Here is an 18779-nt window from a genome sequence, read left to right on the forward strand (position 1 = left end):
TACAAAGTATTCTTTTTCTTACTCCTCTAGGAGCACAACTGTTTTTTCTTACACTAGATAATTTCCAAACTGAATTTCAAATTTCACTTGAATGGCTCTTCTATAAATAGTCCTTCTCTCTGGATATCAGGATCTCATGTGATATCCAGAGAGAAGGACTATTTAAAGAAGAAAAAACAGAGGAGTAAGAAAAAAAAGATACTTTGTATTCAAATTATTGGCTAGACAAAGGATCATAAATAAAAACCTAATCTAGAGGTTTTATAGCCATACCTGATGGTGTACTTACTAAACATTTTTTGTATATTTGTGATAGTAAGATAATGTTAAAATGATACTCACTTAGTGAGTTGGAGTACGCATGGGTGTAATATTTGTGACAGTACCTGTTGTACACCTGCCTTGATTATTATACTGAACTACATGTGCATCTCAGCAGGTGCTAATGTCTGGGGTCTCTCTGGACTACTGAATCTCTCCAATCATTCTTACTTCCTCACTGTGCTTGCAGCTATAGATAACAGTGGCATCTCTGGCCTTCTCCGTGAAGGGAGGGGTGGCCAGATGGCTCTCTTATCTTTCCCTAGACCAGGGGTGGCCAGCCTTTGGTGCTCCAGATGTTCATGGACTACAATTCCAATCAGCCCCTGCCAGCATGGCCAATTAGCCATGTTGGCAGGGGCTGATGGGAACTGTAGTACATGAACATCTGGAGCACCATAAGTTGGCCACCCCTGCCCTAAACCGTGGGAATGGACTTTTGTTTTCCTCTCTACTTTTCCTGCTTTTCCTTTGTGTAGTTGGGGGCAGGAGAGGGAGTAGACAACAGAAGTAACAAAGCTATGGGCATTTGGGGAGTGGGTCATAACTAGCTGTGCAAACGCCAGGGGTTCAATCTTTGTTCCAATGAAGACTTCTGATTGATGAAATCCACAGTCAGTCATTGAATGAATCATAGACCTGACATTAAGCCAGTGCATAACCTAGATGCTACCTGGCTGTGGAATAACACACTCAGCGCCCTCTGGACACCTGTTTCCCCATCAAAGAGGCACACATGTATGCAAACCTCTTTCCAAGCATGCGAGGAAATAACAAACGGAGGGGGAATTAGATACATGCTAGCAAATTCATTCGTCCATTTTATTCGTTGATACTCCACTTTTCTCCCCTATGGGAATCCAAAGCAGATTATATTGTTTTCTCCTCTTCCATTTTACCCTCACCACAAATGTTGAGAGTGTGTGATCAGCCAATGCTCATTAAGCAAGCTTCCAACGCTGATAGGGGATTTGAGTCTGGGTCTCCCATATCCTAGTCCAGCAATCAAACCACTTCACCATTGTCAGGGGATAGTTTCTATGTGACTGAGATTCGTTCCCAACTCAATGTAACTGCTTAAAACAACAAATCAATGCTGCTCAAAAGATATATGTAACCACTGGAGCATTCTTTCCTTGATCTTTACTTTATGGTTTCACACGCTTTGTAGATAACTAGGCTTCCCCTGACACCCTGGTCCCATCAGAAAAAGAGTTACATCGTGGGGCAGGAAGCCAGGTGGCTTTCTCCAACGTTCTGCCGCCAACCTTGGGGGGCCTCAGCTCCAGGGACTGTTTTTCACAACTTCTTGGGAAAGTGGGACTTGCAATGGGATAAAGGGGATGTCAAATGCCAGGTTTGTCAGAACTTCGGTGCTTTGACGCCTCGTCAATAAATGCTACTGATCAATACCACAGAGTTCGTCTATTGGCTTAACATTCGGAGACCTAACAACCATGCTGGCTCTCTGTTAAATGTATTTCACTTCAGGAACCCCATAACCCTCAAAAACAGCAAGAGTTTAGGATTTACAGCTGGCTTACAGAGCAGGAGCCCCCAACCCTTTGGAGCCTGTGAGTGGGTGCAGTCACAAAATGGCGGCCCAGTCATGCAGTGAAGGCCCTCGTGCTGTGGTGGCAGCTGCTGCCAAAGCAGCATTTTTTTTAAAAAAAAAATCCATACAGCCAATCAGATCTCCAGTGTCAGTGTTGCTGGGCAGAAGCTCCTTCCAGTTTCTTTAAAAAAACAAAAACCCTCAGGCATCATGTTGGAGACCCCTGTTTTAGAAACTAATGAAAGCTCAACCTTAGCTGACAGAACACATGGAAAGGACCTCAGTACAGTTCATCTCAGACAACTAGAGGTTGTCCCCTACAGCTGTTAGGAGGGGTGGATGTCAAGTTTCAGACCTGCCATTTTAACAGGGTAGGTGTATAAAAGACACTATAACAATTGCTACACCTTGGCGTACAAAAGCTCAATACTTGAGTCATATACAAATGATTTACAGTTGTCTCAATTGATTTGTAATGGTGATAGTCCCAATCTTCACTTCTTCTAATGATACATCCAGGGATATTAAAATCCAACATGTAAAGTAACCAGAAGTATACGTAGAGGGTTTTTAGAGGCTATAAAACCTCCGGATTTGGTTTTATTTCGTATTTCTTTGTCAAGCCAATTAGATTATGTCAATAGCCTGAAATCAAAAAGTTTTTCAAATGTCTCTTATGTCAGCAGACTCAAGTATTGAACTTTTGTATGCCAACGTGTAGCAATTGTTATAAAGTTTCAGACCTGAGCAGCAAAAAGCAAAAGCTGGCCGGGGGGAGAGAGGGGAGACAGCTGGGGGTGATCGTATCCAATGCAATTCTGGGCTGTATCAATAGGAGTATAGTGCCTAGATCAAGGGATGCAATTGTACCTCTCAATTCTGCATTGAGGAGCCGCATGGTGTAGTGGTTAAGTGCTTGCACTGCCACTCACACGGTCAGGAGTTCGAGCCCCCCGAGGGTCAGATATCCTGGCAGCTGGCTCATGGTCAACTCAGCCAGCCAGCCATTTCTTGGTTGGTAAATGAGTACCTAGCTCATAGCCAGGGGGTAAAGAATAGCTGGGGAAAGCAATGGCAAACTACCCCACAAAAGAGGCTTGCCTATGAAATCACTGCTCACAGCGGTACCCCAGGGTTGGACACAACTGAAGGGGAAACTTTGCCTTTTTTTTATTCTGCATTGGTCAGAACTCACCTGGAATATTGTGTACAGTTCTGGGCACCGCAATGCAAGAAGGATATTGACAAGCTGAAACGGGTTCAGAGGAGGCAGACCAAAATGGTCAAAGATCTGGAATCCCATGCCCTACGAGGAGAGACTTAGGGAGCTTGGCATGTTTAGTTTGGTGAAGAGAAGGTTAAGAGGTGACATGATAGCCATGTTTAGATATTTGAAGGGATGTCATGTTGGCGAGGGAGCAAAGCTTGTTTTCTGCTGCTCCAGAGACTCGGACCAGTCTGGGTTCAAGGGGAAGGAAAAGTGATTCCATCTAAACATCAGGAAAAACCTCCTGACAGTAAGGGCTGTTCAACAGTAGAATGCACTACCTTGGAGTGTGGTGGAGTCTCGTTCTTTTTAAAGAGAGGCTGAATGGCCATCTGTCAGGAGGGCTTTGATTGTGTGTTCCTGCATGACAGGGAGTTGTACTTGATGGCCCTTGGGGTCTCTTCCAACTCTATGATTCTATGATTCTATCCTAGGAGGCGTTGCGCATGGACACTTACACCGATTTGATCTCCGCAGATTGCTCTGCACTCCACCAAGGCCACCAGGACAAAGGCTGTTAAGGACACCTCTGGTTCAGCCCCCTTATAGCCTCCCTAGGAAAAGAGAGAGAAAAAACTAACCATTTAATGCAGTTTTTAAAAAAACCCACAAACCTTTTAAGCCCCCAAGAACAGTGATTGTGCAGGCACTGCAAAAGAAACAGCAGTGTGGACTGTGGGTGAAAGCACATCAGAAACCCGGAAATCTTCAGCCATGGAGAAAGAGGACATATGTGCTCAGAGCAACCTCTGTCAGTTCAAGGAAGGTCTGACCATTTGTTTCCAATGTAATAAATAAATGTAATAAAAGAGATCAAATGAAATGGCTGGAACTGGCTGCCACCAGCCCAGGAGAGCCCCCCACCCTTCTTTGGCATGGCCAACTGGCAGCAGAAGCGGCAACAAGATTATATAGAACGCTTCAGCCGAAAGGAAACTGCTCACGTGAAATTGCCCTTCCCGGAGTCAGGCCTTGATCGAGATGGGGATTGTGGTGGGGATTGTCAGGACTGCAACTCCCAGCATGCACTGGCTCCCGCCTTTTCCTCCAAAAAAGGAGGAAAACAAACTGAGCAGCTACATCCCAGGGCCTTCTGCGTGCCAAGCGAGTGTTTTACCTCTGAGCCCTTCGCCATGGGGAAAAATGGGGAAATGCCCTCCCAAACTGGTGGTGGCCTGCGAGTAAAATAAAGTGCATCTCTTGTTCAGAAGACAAAAACTTCCTAAAACACAGTGGCTTTACACAGTCCAGCGCTCACTAGCATACAGCATGGCTCTGTTTGCATGTCCAGGCATAGCTATTGTGGGAGTCGTGATCTCACAATATTGTACCCACAAGGACACAGTGAAAGCTTTTCTGAACTTGCCCTTGACTGATACCTGCCTTGCACAATACCTGCCTCACACTCCCTTCCTAAAGGGATTAAGAGAAAACAACACCCCTGCATTGAAAAAAGTTCCCATCTCCAGCCCTGGACTATCCACCCTGTGAAGACAAAGGACTTATCAATGTATTTCCCCCAAGTGTTCCTGCCAGTATTTTATTAACCCAAATCCTCTTCCTCTGACTGATCCTCTCAAATGACCAGCTTATTTGCATTGCCACTGTTTTATAGTTCGGATTGGCTGAGCATTCTGCCCACCTCCGGGCACTCCCAGCGTAGCTGTAAAGGTTTCAATGGTGTTGATGGTAAGGGCAGCCGCCTAACCTTGAGTACATTCCACAGCCCGGGCGATGGGCCAGCTTCATCGGCGGAGACTTTATCTCTGCGCGGGAGATGAGGTCTCCGTTCCCATGGGAAGCAGGGAGCGGGATGGGATGGATAGAGTTATAACCTGTGCTTCTGGCGGGAAGTGTCATTCCTGCCACTGCGTGTACTTGAGCTTTCTAAGATGTCTGAATAAACGGTCTTTTTTTCACCAAAGAGCCTTTTATTTCTGCTTCTATGGAATTCCTTACATTGTGGCAGGAATCTAATTCATCTATATCCCTAGTGCAGTGGGACTCTCTGGTGTCTCGGGCATGGAGCTGAATATTACTGCGGAAGGTGCGTAGCCCCCAAAGAGGGCTCTGACCTTTCCCTTCTGGATTTGGAGGAACCGGCGGAGAACGGGCCTCGCTGGTGACTCCTTTCCGGCCCTCGTATCAGCACGTAAGTCTTCCTTTACTCCGGGCTGGAACGAGGGACGGGACGCATTTACCATGGGGACTTACATGAGAAGCTTGGGGCGCTGTCTATGGATCGAGCCTGTGGGATCGGGTCTCTACCCGTTTTCGTGATGGATTACAAACCTCAGATGCAAGCGGTCACGGAGGAGACGCGCCTGACCACCTTCCACGCGGCAACACAGGGAGTCCATTGAACGATTCCTGGACTCGTGATTTTGGGTGATGCTCCTAAAGAACCACCGCACAGCACTGGGGCCCGTCCCGAAGGATTGGGAGGGGTGTCCATCGGACCCCACCTGAGGGTGCCCCGGGGAGCCACCGGTGGCTACGGTGTCTCCCGCTTCCAGACGGCATGAAGAGTCCGAAGAAAGCCTGCACTCCAGCCGGATCTGTTCCTCTCTCCCATCGTAAAGAAACCTGGGATGAGGAAGTGGGCCGACCAGCGCAGATGCCCAAGAAGACATGGACCCGTGAACGCCAGCTATGGGAGGAGGAACGGGCCTAGCAAGAGCGTGAAAACCTGCAGAGGGACCGGGAACAGTAACGCAGAAGTCCAACTCGAGCTGGACCGCGCCAAAGATGCGCCTCCAACGATAATATGCGCAGAACCTTGTCAGTCCATGATAAGGTCCTGGGAACACTCCAGACTGGATTTTACAGCGCAACGGCGAAAGCGTTTCAGGCCTTGGCGACGCAAAGTGAGCTCACTGCAGCTATTAAACGGGATTTAACTGGCTAAATTGGAACGCAGAAAAAGCAGTCCTGCATGCGCACCAGGATGCATTGACCCGCAAGGAGAGAGAGCTGGCTGCGCTGGAGAGGGAACTGAGGAGGCAGCAGACCAGGAAGCCCTACTGAAACTGCCGGGCGCCAGAGGGCAACGCGGCTGGGTCCTGCCACCCAAACGCCAGCTGCACCGGCATTGATATCACCTCCGATTCCAACCGTGTTCAGCTTCTGCCCGCCTAAATCTGCTCAACCTGGGTGTAACCGGCCTGCCGGCCAAGAGTCATGGAAAGGGGTTACTATAGGCCCCCGATACCTGCCCGTTTTGATGGGACCGCTCTAAGCTTCCCTACTTCATTTTGTAACTCGATGCCCACATGGAGGACTATGATGATTTATACCAGTCTGAGCGCGAAAAAATACGGGACATCGCCTAAGTCCTGGATGGGGTAGCAGCCGACTGGTTTAGACCCTTTTGGATTTGCTAAGATGAAGACTCTCCTGCACGGTGCCCACTCCGCCTTCCCAAGAGCCGCCTCAAGATCCGGGCGCCGCAGAATGAGGCTATCCGCACTGGCATCAAAACTATCCAGCAAGGCAACCAAATCCGGGCTTGCAGAATTTGCCCAGCTCGACTCCTCCTGAGTGGCCTGAACGCATGAAATGCCAATACTTCTCAGATGCTGTTGATGCCTGAAACGGTGTTTTTAATTCGGGTTCCTCGCACTGTTGCTGATTGGATCCAGTTGGGATCCCAGGTGAGCCCCTCATGAACACGGCTGCGTCGAGGGCCGCCACTCGGCTCTGCCCCTAAGCGCCCACTCAAGGCAAGCCCAGCCTCCTACTTTCGAGACCACCTCTGAGCTCCGCCGCCGACTGGGATTGTGCCTTTACCGCGGAGGACCAGGTCATCTAGCCGCCAACTGTCCTAAGAAACAAAAAACCAACCGCTTCCAGCCACGCTGCACTCCCATCTGCCAAGCCACCACGTAAGTCGGGCTGGGCCCTGGCTCTTCTCTGGCGGCGCGGCTCAAGCACCTGTATAGTGTGGGAGGTTAGCAGCTGTTTGTCTTCAGCCCCCATGGATGGTCCACTTGGACACGTGAGAAGGCAAAGGCCCCATTACTGTCCAAGCTTCTGGCCAACCCTCGCTAAACATACTCTCGCATTATAGCCTCGGCCCTTGTGGATTCTGGCTGCTCCTATTGCTTAATGCGGCCCCAGGTGGCAGAGGAGCCAGGGTTCACCAAATTCCCCTGGCTACTTCCATACCATTCACCCAAATGGACGGCAGCCCTCCTCGAAAACCAAGGACCGCCCAGTCTAAATACAAACAAGTTCTCCGGTTCTCACCCATTGGGAGAAAATTAGTTTTATTTCTGGCTTGGGCCAAACACTCCATAGTTCTGGCATGCCATGGTTATTATTACATGAACCAAAGTTCATTTGGAAAGAACGGATCTTAGAATTCACTGACCCTCCTGGCGGTGAACACATGAATTGGGGAAAACTCAACTTCTCCTGACACACCCTCCCTGGCTTCATCAGCGATTGCTCCTGATTCTATTGGCATCCCACCGGCGTACCAAGATCTAGCCAGAGTTTTTCAGGTATAAGAATGCGATCAGTTGCCACCCCATAGGGACACTGACCGCAAAAAAATCGCCATAAGTTTCAGGCCTAACCGCCCAAGGGTAGAATCTACCGCATGAGTCCCAATGAGGAGAAGGAACTTCGCACTTCTTGGATGTACAGCAACCGTCGCTGGTTCATACGGCGTATACACTTCAACACACACACACTTTGCCCCCCAGCTTTGTTTGTAAAAGAAAGATGGGTCTTTACGGCTTTGCACGGATTATCGAGGTCTCAATGCAGTCTCCCTGTCCAATAAATATCCTTTGCCTTTGATCAAGGACCTTTTAGATGCACTGGGCAAAGGGCGCATCTTTACTAAATTAGACTTGAGAGAAGCTTACTACAGGGTCAGAATTGCCAGAAGGCCAAGCAACACTTTTGATCAAGCGCTTTTATGAACACAAAGTTTGGACAGTTTGAATACTTAATAATGCCACTGCTAAGTGGGGCCCCCGGGGCTTTTATGGCCCCCTATCAACGAAGTTCTTATGATTTATTGTACAAGGGAGTTGTGGTATACTTAGATGACGTTTTAATTTATTCACAAACCATAGAAGAGCATGAAGCATTGGTTCAAAGTATTGGAAACGCTTGCTCAACAACTTCTACAAACTCTCCAAATGCTGTTTCCACCAGACCTCCATTGACTATTTGGGTTACCGGATCTCGCCCGAGGGCTTAAAAATGGATCCTACTAAAATTGACGCTGGTCCTCCAATGGCTCGGCCCCCACCAACCGCAGAAGAACTCCAATCTTTTCTGGGTTTTGCTAATTTCTATCGTGACTTTATACCCCACCCGGCTGAGCTGACTCTCCTCTCACAGACCTCTTACGCACTAAGGGTAAAGATCCACTGTCCTAAGTCTGGGCCCTTTCCTGGTCTGAAGAATGTCAAACAGCCTTTCAGCTCTTAAAGTCTGCTTTTACCACCTATCCTAAAGCACCCCTGACCCAGATCTCCCCAGCTTAGGTCTTTACGTGGATGCCTCGGACAAAGCGCTTGGGGCAGCCCTGTTGCAGAAAATAGATGGTAGGCTGGTTCCGTGGTGCTTATTTATCAAAGAAATTCTCCCGTGCTGAACTCAACTGGACTGTGGGGGATAAAGTGACTGCAGCCATCAAAGTAAGAGAGTTCTCCACTGCCACTGGCTGTAGGGCTAAACACCTTTCAGGTTTGGTCGGATCACAAAAACCTGGCCGCTTCTTTCCACCCCCCCTCAAGATGTCCGCAAAACAACTCCACAATGATTTCTTTTCTCGCTTCTCTTTCACAGTCCATTTTTTCCCCGAAAAACCAATAACTGGCTGACGCACATTCCCACGCGACTGTTCTCCTCCCAGTTAGGGACTGGCTGTCACCTGATCTCAAACGTCCACTCCTCCTTCACTGCCTCTATATTCCTAGCCTCCTCTGCCTCCTTTCCTGCGGGAACTCGAGGAGGCGGGCTGCACGAGCCGCCTCCAGCGGAGGAAAGTGACTCCCAATTGCGTTTGGAGAATGGAGTTCATGGAGGGGAGTGTTGGTACGTGCCTCCCTCCGGGCAAGCAGGTTCTTGAAGCCTGCCACGCATGCCCGGCCGGCTGGACATTTTGGCTTTCTGAAAACTCTGCATTTGGCCCGTCAGTTCTGTATGCTGCAATGCGCAAGGACATTGAGGCGATAGTATTAAAGGCTGCTCTGTTTGTGCAGAAGCCAAACCATTCCTGGAAAGCCCCATGTATTGCTGTTGAAACCTCTCCCGGTGGCCTCCCACTGGGAAGTCATCTCCATGGATTTTATTACAGATTTGCCCGAAAGTCATGGCAACACGGTCTTGTGGGTGGTGGTGGACTCATTTTCTAAACAAGCCCATTTTATTCCATGTGCTTCCATCCTCCGCTTCCTAAGTTAGCACGGCTGTTCATTCAACATGTTTACTGCCTACATTCCGGCCTCTGCTTAAGGTGGTGGTCTCCCATCAGCGGCCCCCAATTCATTTTAAAGTTCTGGAAGGTGTTTTTAGTTGTTAGTCACCAAGTGTCGCCGCCCCCTACTACGCTCTTCCAAAGTGACGGTGAGTCGGAGAGAACGAACAGAACCCTAGAGCAAGATTTACGTTGTTACACCAACTACCACCAAGACAATTGGTGCTGAAGCTCATTCCGCTTGGCGGAGTATGCCTATAACAATGCGGTTCATAGCAGTACAAAGAAAACCCTTTGAAATTGTGTTCATTGCTCCTCGGGCCATGCCGCGAACTACTCAATGTTACTGCTTTGGATCCTCCAGAGTTTCAACAATGGATTTCATCCCTAGCCAGAGGGATGGAAATCGGTCCAGACCGCCTTACAACAGGCTAAGGACTCCCAAAGCTGCAAAGCGGATAAGCACTGGCCGGATTTTCCTCTGCGCTTTTGGTGTATTTGTCTACCAAAAATCTCAGAGACGTGGCATAAATTTTCCAAACTAGGTAAAAGATCTCGTGGGACCTTTTCAGATTACTAACGTGATTAATGATGTCACTGCCCGATTGATTTGCCTAACTCTCTTAGTAACATTCATCCTGTCTTCCATTCCAGTTTACTCAAGGAGGCTCCTATGCCTGAGAGAGTATCCTCACCAACTATTATTGACACAGCACTAAATTGACGCTTCATCCTGGACTCTCGCTTTAATCGCAAACGCTGCAATATTTAGTCTCTTGGGTGGGATATTCCTCTGGGTATAATCAATGGGTTTATTCCAAAATATTGACGCTTTCCGCGATAAACCCGGGGAGGGTCTTTAAGGGAGGCAGAGTGTAAAGGTGATGGTAAGGGCAGCCAGCCTAACCTTGAGTACATTCCACAGCTCCGGCGATGGGGCCAGCTTCATCAGGCGGAGACTTTGCCCCAGCTGAGATGAGGTCTCCGTTCCCATGGGAAGCAGGGAGCGGGATGGGATGGATAGAGTTATAACCTGTGCTTCTGGCGGGAAGTGTCATTCCTGCCACTGCGTGTACTTGAGCTTTCTAAGATGTCTGAATAAACGGTCTTTTTTCACCAAAGAGCCTTTTATTTCTGCTTCTATGGAATTCCTTACAGTAGCCAATCAGGCCAAGTACTCCAACCATTAGATTAACGACTCAACACCTAAGGCCTTTCCCCATAAAGGCATGATTCCCCTTTGTCCTGGGAGATTAAGGGCCACTCTGCATAACTCTAAGGGTCCATTTTTCCCTATAAGAAGCCCCCTCTCCAGTAGCCAGTGTTCAGTATCTCTGGACACCTCTCTTGTCTGTTGATATTGTCCCCGACGTGTTGTTCTTTCTTCTACCAGAGCTAGTGTGGGTTACTCAGCTCTATTCATCAGACCTTTTCACTCCAAGATTAGGTGACTATAACCCTTACTCCCAAAATTCCCTTCATCTATTCCAAGACCATCCTCTCAATACTGCTCATATCCTGAGACAGTGTGTGCATTCTGCTGCTTTTATTATTAGGTGCTTGTGTATCCCTATTATCCCTAAATAAAATGATTAAACTTTATTTTGCTGTCCTGCAGATTTCTCACAAAAGTTGACATTGATTTACATAGGTAACAAAGATCTCGAGGGTGACAGAATTTTTGCTAAATCAAGAGTCTGTTCTCGCTAATTCACCACTCTAAATGGGACAGACTTCCACCATTTCAAGTAACCCATCTGTACATGGCTGAGACCTCATGAGCTATGTTGGCTTGAGCACACAACACCATTTCTTGTGCTGCGTTTGTCAGAATCAGGAACTTGCAAAGCCCGGAATTCAACCAGGTCAAGACACAGTGCAAATCAAGCATACCACCATCTCTCCGTGGATCACTGGGGCGTCTTCTTGGAACATGCCGTCTGGTTTTTGCTTTTCCAGAATCAGCCATTTCACAGCTCCACAGATGACCTGGGCATCAATGTTGGACTCAATAGATTTAGCCATGGCAAAGACTTTTGCAACGTATGCTGTTAGCCTGAAAGAAAGGTAGTGCGTCAGTCCAGCCAGCTCCAGGCATGGCAGAGCGATCAGTGGGTGGATGGGAGCACCATTGCTTGTTCTACACCACTATACTATACTATACTATACTATACTATACTATACTATACTATACTATACTATACTATACTATACTATACTATACTATACTATACTATACTATACTATACTATATCCCTAGTATAGTGCTCAGGGGCATCACGGTACCCACCAACAACTCTCCTGTTGCCCACCATGTGGGTGGGGCCACTTGGGACTCTTGCCCAGCAGACCATGCAGATTAAAATAATGTTGTTTCAGCAGCAGAATTCGTTTTATTCTCTCATGCTTCTTTCCCAGTGTATTTTATAAAAAATTGGCCCTCTCTTCCTTGCCACTCGGGTTTAACCCTGTGTATCTGACATGACCTCCAGCCGCAGCTGTTCGGTAGTTGCCTCTGCTGTGGCAGCCATTTTCGTGGCTGCACCCAACCCCCCTGAGTCAGGATTCCAACGGTGCCTGCAGGCGCAAAAAGATTGGGGACCCCTGCTCTACACCCATCGGGAGATTGTGTCATGACCACAACTGTCATTCTAGAAAGATGAGACCAAAGAGGCAAGCTAACATTTTTCATCAAGGGGAAAGAAGACAGAAGGCTCAGAGGAACTGGGGTGGATCCTGGAAGCTTTAGGGACGTGGTTCTTTCAGGAGGTCACGACTGTACTCAGAGCCAGAAGGATCTGAAACTGAAAAGCTGGCATAGCAAAGCGGGGAAGAGGGTCGGCTGGGAATGTCCCCCGGTTCAAATCTTGCTGCTCTCAGCTAGGAGTTCCCTGAAAGTCTTTCGCCAAACTGGTAACTTCTCTTCCTCCCCTCGCTATCTTATTAAATGTATATCCCTCCCTCTCCGACCAAAGTCGGGCTCAGGGCAGCGTACAAACATTTTAAAAACAATTCTGGAAGTACATAATATTAATTAAAATATCAATTCTAAAAACACCAGATGGCGGTCAAATTAGACCCACTGCACCACCCCGACCCAGCTTGGACTGGAACCAGTGGTGGGATTCATTTGGTTCACATCACTTTGGCAGAACTGGTTGTTAAAATGGTGCTTGTAAACAACCAGTTGTTGAATTATTTGAATCCCACCAGCGGAGTTGGTTGTTAAACTATTTGAATCCCACCACTGACTGGAACGTTCATTCGAACTGATGGAACATGGGCACAGTCAGAATGATGCTAGATGCTAGCGCACTCATCATTGTAGTTGCTGTTGCTATTGTAATTGTGGTAGTTGTTGTAGTGAGGCCAGCGATGACATCACCACACACAAGTGGTCTCAGCCAAAGGCCCGGGGGAACGTCTCCATCTTATAGGCCCTGCGGAAGTGCTTAAGGTCCTGCAGGGCCCTGGTGTCATCTGACAGAAAGCTCCACTAGGCTGGAGTCAGGCCAGGGAAAGGCCTGCCTCTGGTCGAGGCCACACACATGTCCCTGGGGCCAGGGACCACACAAAGATTTTTATCGGAGGGATGGAGTGTCCTCTGTGGACAATCTGGGGTAGTGTGGTTTCACAGATACAATGGTCCCAAACCGCTCAGGGCCTTAAAAGTTATGAACCTAAATCTGATTTGGAATTCCAGCCTGTGCAGCTGCTGAACAACAGCTGTTATGTTCTCTCTCACAGATATGTACCTGTGAGGAGTCTAGTTGCAGCATCCTGGACATGGGTAAGTTTTTGAGTCAGTCTCAAGGGTAGGCCCATGCAGAGCACGTTACAGTAATCTAGCCTGGAGGTGACTGTCCCATGGATCATTGTGGCCAAATCGGGGCAGGTTAAGTAGGGGGCTGTCTAGCCTGTCGGCGATGGTAAAAGGTGATCCTTAAAGTATAGTGACTTGGGACAGGGAGAGGGAGGACTTTTAACAGACGTGGCTGGGTATGATACCACATCACCAAATGTTGGCCGCTGGAAACCCTCCCCCAGACCACATTGACCCAGCCACAGGCCCTCCATCTTCAATGAATTCAGCCTCAATCTACTCTTTTCCAACCAACCAGCTATGGCCTCGGGACACTGTGCCAAAACATCTGGGGTGGCAGCCAGCTGGCCACTCATCAACAGAACCAGTTGAGGGTCATCAGCATATTTGTGTCAACTCAGCCCAAAGCTCCGAACAAGCTTACGCCAAGGACCGCATGTAGATGTTAAGCAGCACTGGGGAGAGGATAGCCCCTTGGGGCACCCCACAAACAACTGGGTTCCTCCAAATGTCCCCCATCCCCACAACGTGTCATCTGCTGTTTCCAGTCCTGGAAAAATAAGGTCAGCCAAGTTAAGGCTGTACCCTGTATTTCAGCATCAGCATCACCCTCCGGCAATGTGTGTGTGGGGGGGTGGGGTGGGGGGAATAGACAGACGATATTGATCTACTCTGCCAGGCTGTTGTAGAGAAGTCACCTCATAACATACTGTCCCAGGTACAGAGTTGAAAGTGAGATGGGCAGACAGAAGATATGGCCTTCGTGGAGGCGACATCTTCGCTACAAATACCACGTAGTTTAAGGGAAAGTCTTGCTGAACAGCCCTTCTGTACTACAGTTGCCAACCTCCTGGTCAGGGCTGGAGATCTCCCAGAATTACCGCCGATCTCCAAAGTACAGAGATCAGTTTCCCTGGAGGAAACACTTGCTTTGAAGTGTGGACGAGGTGGCATTATATTCCTTTGAGGTCTCTTGTCTCCCCAAACTCCAACTTCTGCAGACCCAACCCCCAAATGTCCAGGAATTTTCCAACCCACAGTTGGCAATCTACAACACTGGGGGGGGGGGCGTGGAGGGGGGAGTTTGCCATGCAAAAGGTGAGAAGAGCAGGGTTTGTGAAGGTGAGCCTGTGGTCCCTCCCAACAGCATGGCACGGCTTGTTGCTACAGCTGAACTGGGCTTCATATCCTAAGAGACACCCTCACTATTTTCCTTATTTAAGCTTCACTTGTACCCTTAGTTAGAATGGGTTTAGTTCAGGGGTAGGGAACCTGCGGCTCTCCAGATGTTCAGGAACTACAATTCCCATCAGCCTCTGTCAGCATGGCCAATTGGTAGGGGCTGATGGTAGGGGCTGATGGGAATTGTAGTTCCTGAACATCTGGAGAGCCGCAGGTTCCCTACCCCTGGTTTAGTTGCTTTTTGTACAGGATTCTGTGGGAGGGAACCTTAGTTAGATCCTGTCCCTTTAAGAATCCCTCTAGAGGCAAAGCACTATAGCACTCTAAGTAGTTAGCAGTTCCTGTTTTACAGTCTGTTTAGTTTTCAGGTGTCTGGGGAAGGCTGGAGACAGCAATATCTCAGACGTTGAAGGTGTTAAAGATCCATGGTATTTGAGCAATCAAGTTTCAACCGAATTGCAAGGAAACAGAGTCCAAGTGGAGGACACCAGGAGAACTCAGAAGAAGAAGCAAGCAGCGCAGACTTGCTTAGAAGCAGTTAAGGAAGAGTTGGTGTCTGCAAGTTCTTCAAATCATCTCCAATCGTTTCCAGCATTGCAAGTTAGACTTCATGGAAGGAATCAGAGTTCTAAACTTTCAATATTAATAAACCATTTTTTTGAACTGTTGCTTATTTGTCTGTGGGTCTTACACTCTGTTCTGGCCAAGTGCAAGGCACCTGAATTTAGTTTGCTTGGGGAACAGAACAGGCCCATTGGAATGCCACTGTGCTACTGGATCGGGCATGGCCACACTTACCAAGTGCTAGATGGGCGATTGGTAAATGCAGCATAGGAGTTGTCTGCTTTCTTGTACGCCAGTTGCTGTGCGTAACCTGCAAAAGAAGGAGACAGCGAACAGCGATGACATCCCGGTCCAGTTTCTTCCAAAGCCTGTATTTCGACAGGCAGAATCAACCCTTCTCTCCCACCAAGACTGTCCCTGGAACCCAACAAGGGTTTTTTTAGAAAGTGGGTGAGGCCAGGTTGTAGTAATGCACTGCTGACCCAGCAGCACCGTGGTAGAACGTTGGGACGCCAACGGACCTACGGCCTTGCTGGTCGCACCGCACCCCCACTCCTCATCCCCCTATGAGTCACGGGTCATGAACTGTCTGGCTCAGTCACCGGGCGCAGGGACAATGGTCTTGCCCCCAGGTGAGGATTAGGTTCAGACGCTTACGCTCCTCTCCGCACGTAGCCAGGTGAGATCATGCATCACATGATGATCTCCAGGTCTCCCGGTCTCCCGCTCATCTCCCTACCCACCTCCTTTACACGCCCACAATGAAACCCTAATAAAAGGTGCTAGAGACCAGCACAGGCAGAGTTGTCAGGATCACGAAATCCCACGCTTCCTGTTGCTGACGCTCTCCACCAGATGAAACCTCCTCCGCGTCTCGCCTATTCCTTAGCGACGACCCTGCGGGGATGACTTCACCAGGTGGGTTTGATTGGCCACTGGGAGTCCGATTGGCTGTGCAGATTTTCACTTTACTCAACAACAGCAACAACTTTTATTTGGCATTTAAAAATAGGTTCTAGAGCGTTACCAGACATTTTTGAAGTACAAATCAAGAGTACATTCACAGCGCAGACAGGAAGACTGTATATAGCAGTATACATTACTTAGAAAGTTCTGTCACTTGTAAAAGAAATTTTGCTACTTTTTCCAAGAGCATGACATCTGTGTTGTTTAACAGAAGCTCCAGAACAGAACAGTCAGAGTAACTTTCAGATTTGTCTAGGGCCAGCCTGGGAGAGAAATTCCTAATGCCCACATATCTCGGACAGTCAAGAATAATGTGAGCAAGAGTCTCCACTTGGTTTTTACAGTGCGGACAAACCCGATCCTGGAGAGGGATGGATAAGTAACGACCCTTTGTAATGGCCGATGGGACGGTATTGGATCTAGCCCTTGTGATCATCCATCTCTGTTGGGGTTCAGTTAATAATTCAAGATATTAGGCTATGTGCCCCTGTTCCGGTATTATTCCGACAGAGAGGGCTATGCAGATTAAAGTAACGCTATTTCAGCAGCAGCTGCCACTGCAAGGTCAGTTTTATTTTATTTTCTTATCTCACTCTTCTTCCCCAGTGCATTTTTAAAGAGTTGTTCTTCCTGTGGCTGTTGTGGGTTTCCCAGGCTTTGGGGCAGAGGTTGGGAAGCTTTAATGGTTTTTTTAATTCGATTTAACAGGCTCCTAATGTTTTGCCCACATCTCCGGATGGCATCTTCAGAGGCATGTCGTGGTGAGATGTGTCTCTCTCTCACCTTTGGGTCCAGAGAATGGCACAGATCGTCAGGCGGCATCTCCCCAGGGGTTGGGGGAGCCACCAGCACCAGGAGCAGCGCCAGCCTCCCCAAGGGTAGGAAGCGCGTGGCCAAGCTGGCCGCCAGCCAGGCCAGATGGGTCCATGAGGCCACCGGTGGGGGAGGCAGCAGACAGCCAGTCTCAGCTGGCACACAAAGGGGCCGGCTGCACCCAGTCCCGAACAGGGCACAGCAGCTACGCCAGCCCCCACTCGGCCAGAAAGGGACTGAGCCACTCCCTCCCCTCAAGCCAGGAGGTGGGGAAAGGGGGGGCACCCACCTGCCATGGCTCAGGAAGGGCGCGGTGGGGGCAGAGAGCTGGGGGAAGCAGCCGGAAGGCCAGATGGAGTGAAAGGAGGTGTGGGGGGCAATTTTCTGCCCCCCATGTGACTAAACGGCAGCCGCCCAGGGACATTTGACCCCATGTCTCCTCCTGGGCAGTACGCCACTGCTCTCTCTGTGGCACACTATTATGAGCAAAAACTACCAGCCCACAGCCACACAGTGCAGAAAACCCACAACAACCACTTGATTCCGGCCATCGACACTACAACCCTTCTTCTCCTCCCCCACACTAGGCCTTCTCCCATGTCTGGCTCCACCTCTCCTGAGAGTCATTTTGCGGCTGGCTCTGCCTCCTACGGCCGCTAATTTATGGTTGTGCCCATCACTTTGTGTAAGTAGAGGCCCACGGACTCCACTAGGTGTGGAACCCTTGGCCTAGTCTGATGATGTGTCTTAGACAGTCCCTCGGGAACCAAGGATAGTCCACACACAGGTCTTAGCAGGCTCAGAGGTTTAATGGGCATAGAGCAAGGAATCCAGGCCAGACAAGAAACGGTAACCTGCAAACTAAACCACAACGCTGCTGCCACAAGGTAGCTCAGCTGCAACCTCTCTTTTCTAGCCAGCATCCCATTCCCTTCTCCAATAGCTTCTTGCAGCTGGGTTACTCTAGTCTGGCTCCTGAAAAAGACTGCATCTACTCTGGCTCACCCCATAGCTGCTAACCTGCTGCTGCATCTCCTTTCCTGTAAGCTAGCACAAAGTCTCCTCCTGCGTTGCTCCTGGGGCTCTGGGGATGGGGAGGGGGTGAGGGTGAGGGAGCTGTCAGGGTCCCCTCTGGCTCTCTATCAAGGGGACGAAGAGAGCTAAGCTGTTGCTAGGGAATCTCAGAGCTTGGACCTGGCTGTGGATCCGAGCCTGAATGCTCTGCCTGAGCCTGGGGACCTGGTCCTGCAGGAACTTCTGGCTGCTCAGTCTCTGCATCTACATGTAGTGCCTGAGAATCTGGAACCAGCACAGTCCCCTCTTCTCTATCTGAGTCTTCCTTCCAGGGGTTCCCATTCAGACCAGGCTGAGCCCTAACATGATGCCTCTGCTGCTTTTACCTTGCATGATCTGCTTGATTGCAACGGACCGGCGGTCCACCCCGATCTTCTCCCACTGTCCACTAGTGTCGAGATAGAGGATGGCGATGACTGATGGAGTCATGGTGATCATGTTCTGTTCCCCACAGCCAGCAGGAGTTACAATGAGATGTTTCAGGTTGGCCCCGTCAATAGAGTTTTCGACAATCTGGGCTACAGGGTTTCCTGCCCCCACAAAAAAAAAACACAACCACAAAGTGGGCATGGGACCAGAAAGGCATGGGTCGGGATTGCGTGCTTCCAGAATGCTGAGCGGCCACGGTTCTTTGTAGGACTGCCACGCTCCCTCACATAAATTTGTTTCATGACCCTCACCATCTTTGGGACATCCTGCTCTGTTGTAGTGACCTTTGGGGATCAATTTCAAGGGGATGGTTATTGGCCTACCATAGCTCAAATGAAGACAAATT

The 18779-nt window shown here is 49.1% G+C and overlaps 1 protein-coding gene across 1 annotated transcript in view; it reads right to left on the minus strand.

Annotated features, from left to right (window-relative positions):
• C3 (complement C3) overlaps positions 1–18779 on the minus strand; it is a 107195-nt gene that overhangs the window by 29094 nt on the left and 59322 nt on the right. Inside the window, 4 exon segments of the mRNA XM_048487522.1 lie at positions 3602–3697; positions 11476–11638; positions 15386–15461; positions 18331–18534. Of these exon segments, the coding sequence (XP_048343479.1) occupies positions 3602–3697; positions 11476–11638; positions 15386–15461; positions 18331–18534 (539 nt within the window).

This window comes from Sphaerodactylus townsendi, linkage group LG03, assembly GCF_021028975.2.
Source record: "Sphaerodactylus townsendi isolate TG3544 linkage group LG03, MPM_Stown_v2.3, whole genome shotgun sequence".
Classification (NCBI taxonomy): domain Eukaryota; kingdom Metazoa; phylum Chordata; class Lepidosauria; order Squamata; family Sphaerodactylidae; genus Sphaerodactylus; species Sphaerodactylus townsendi.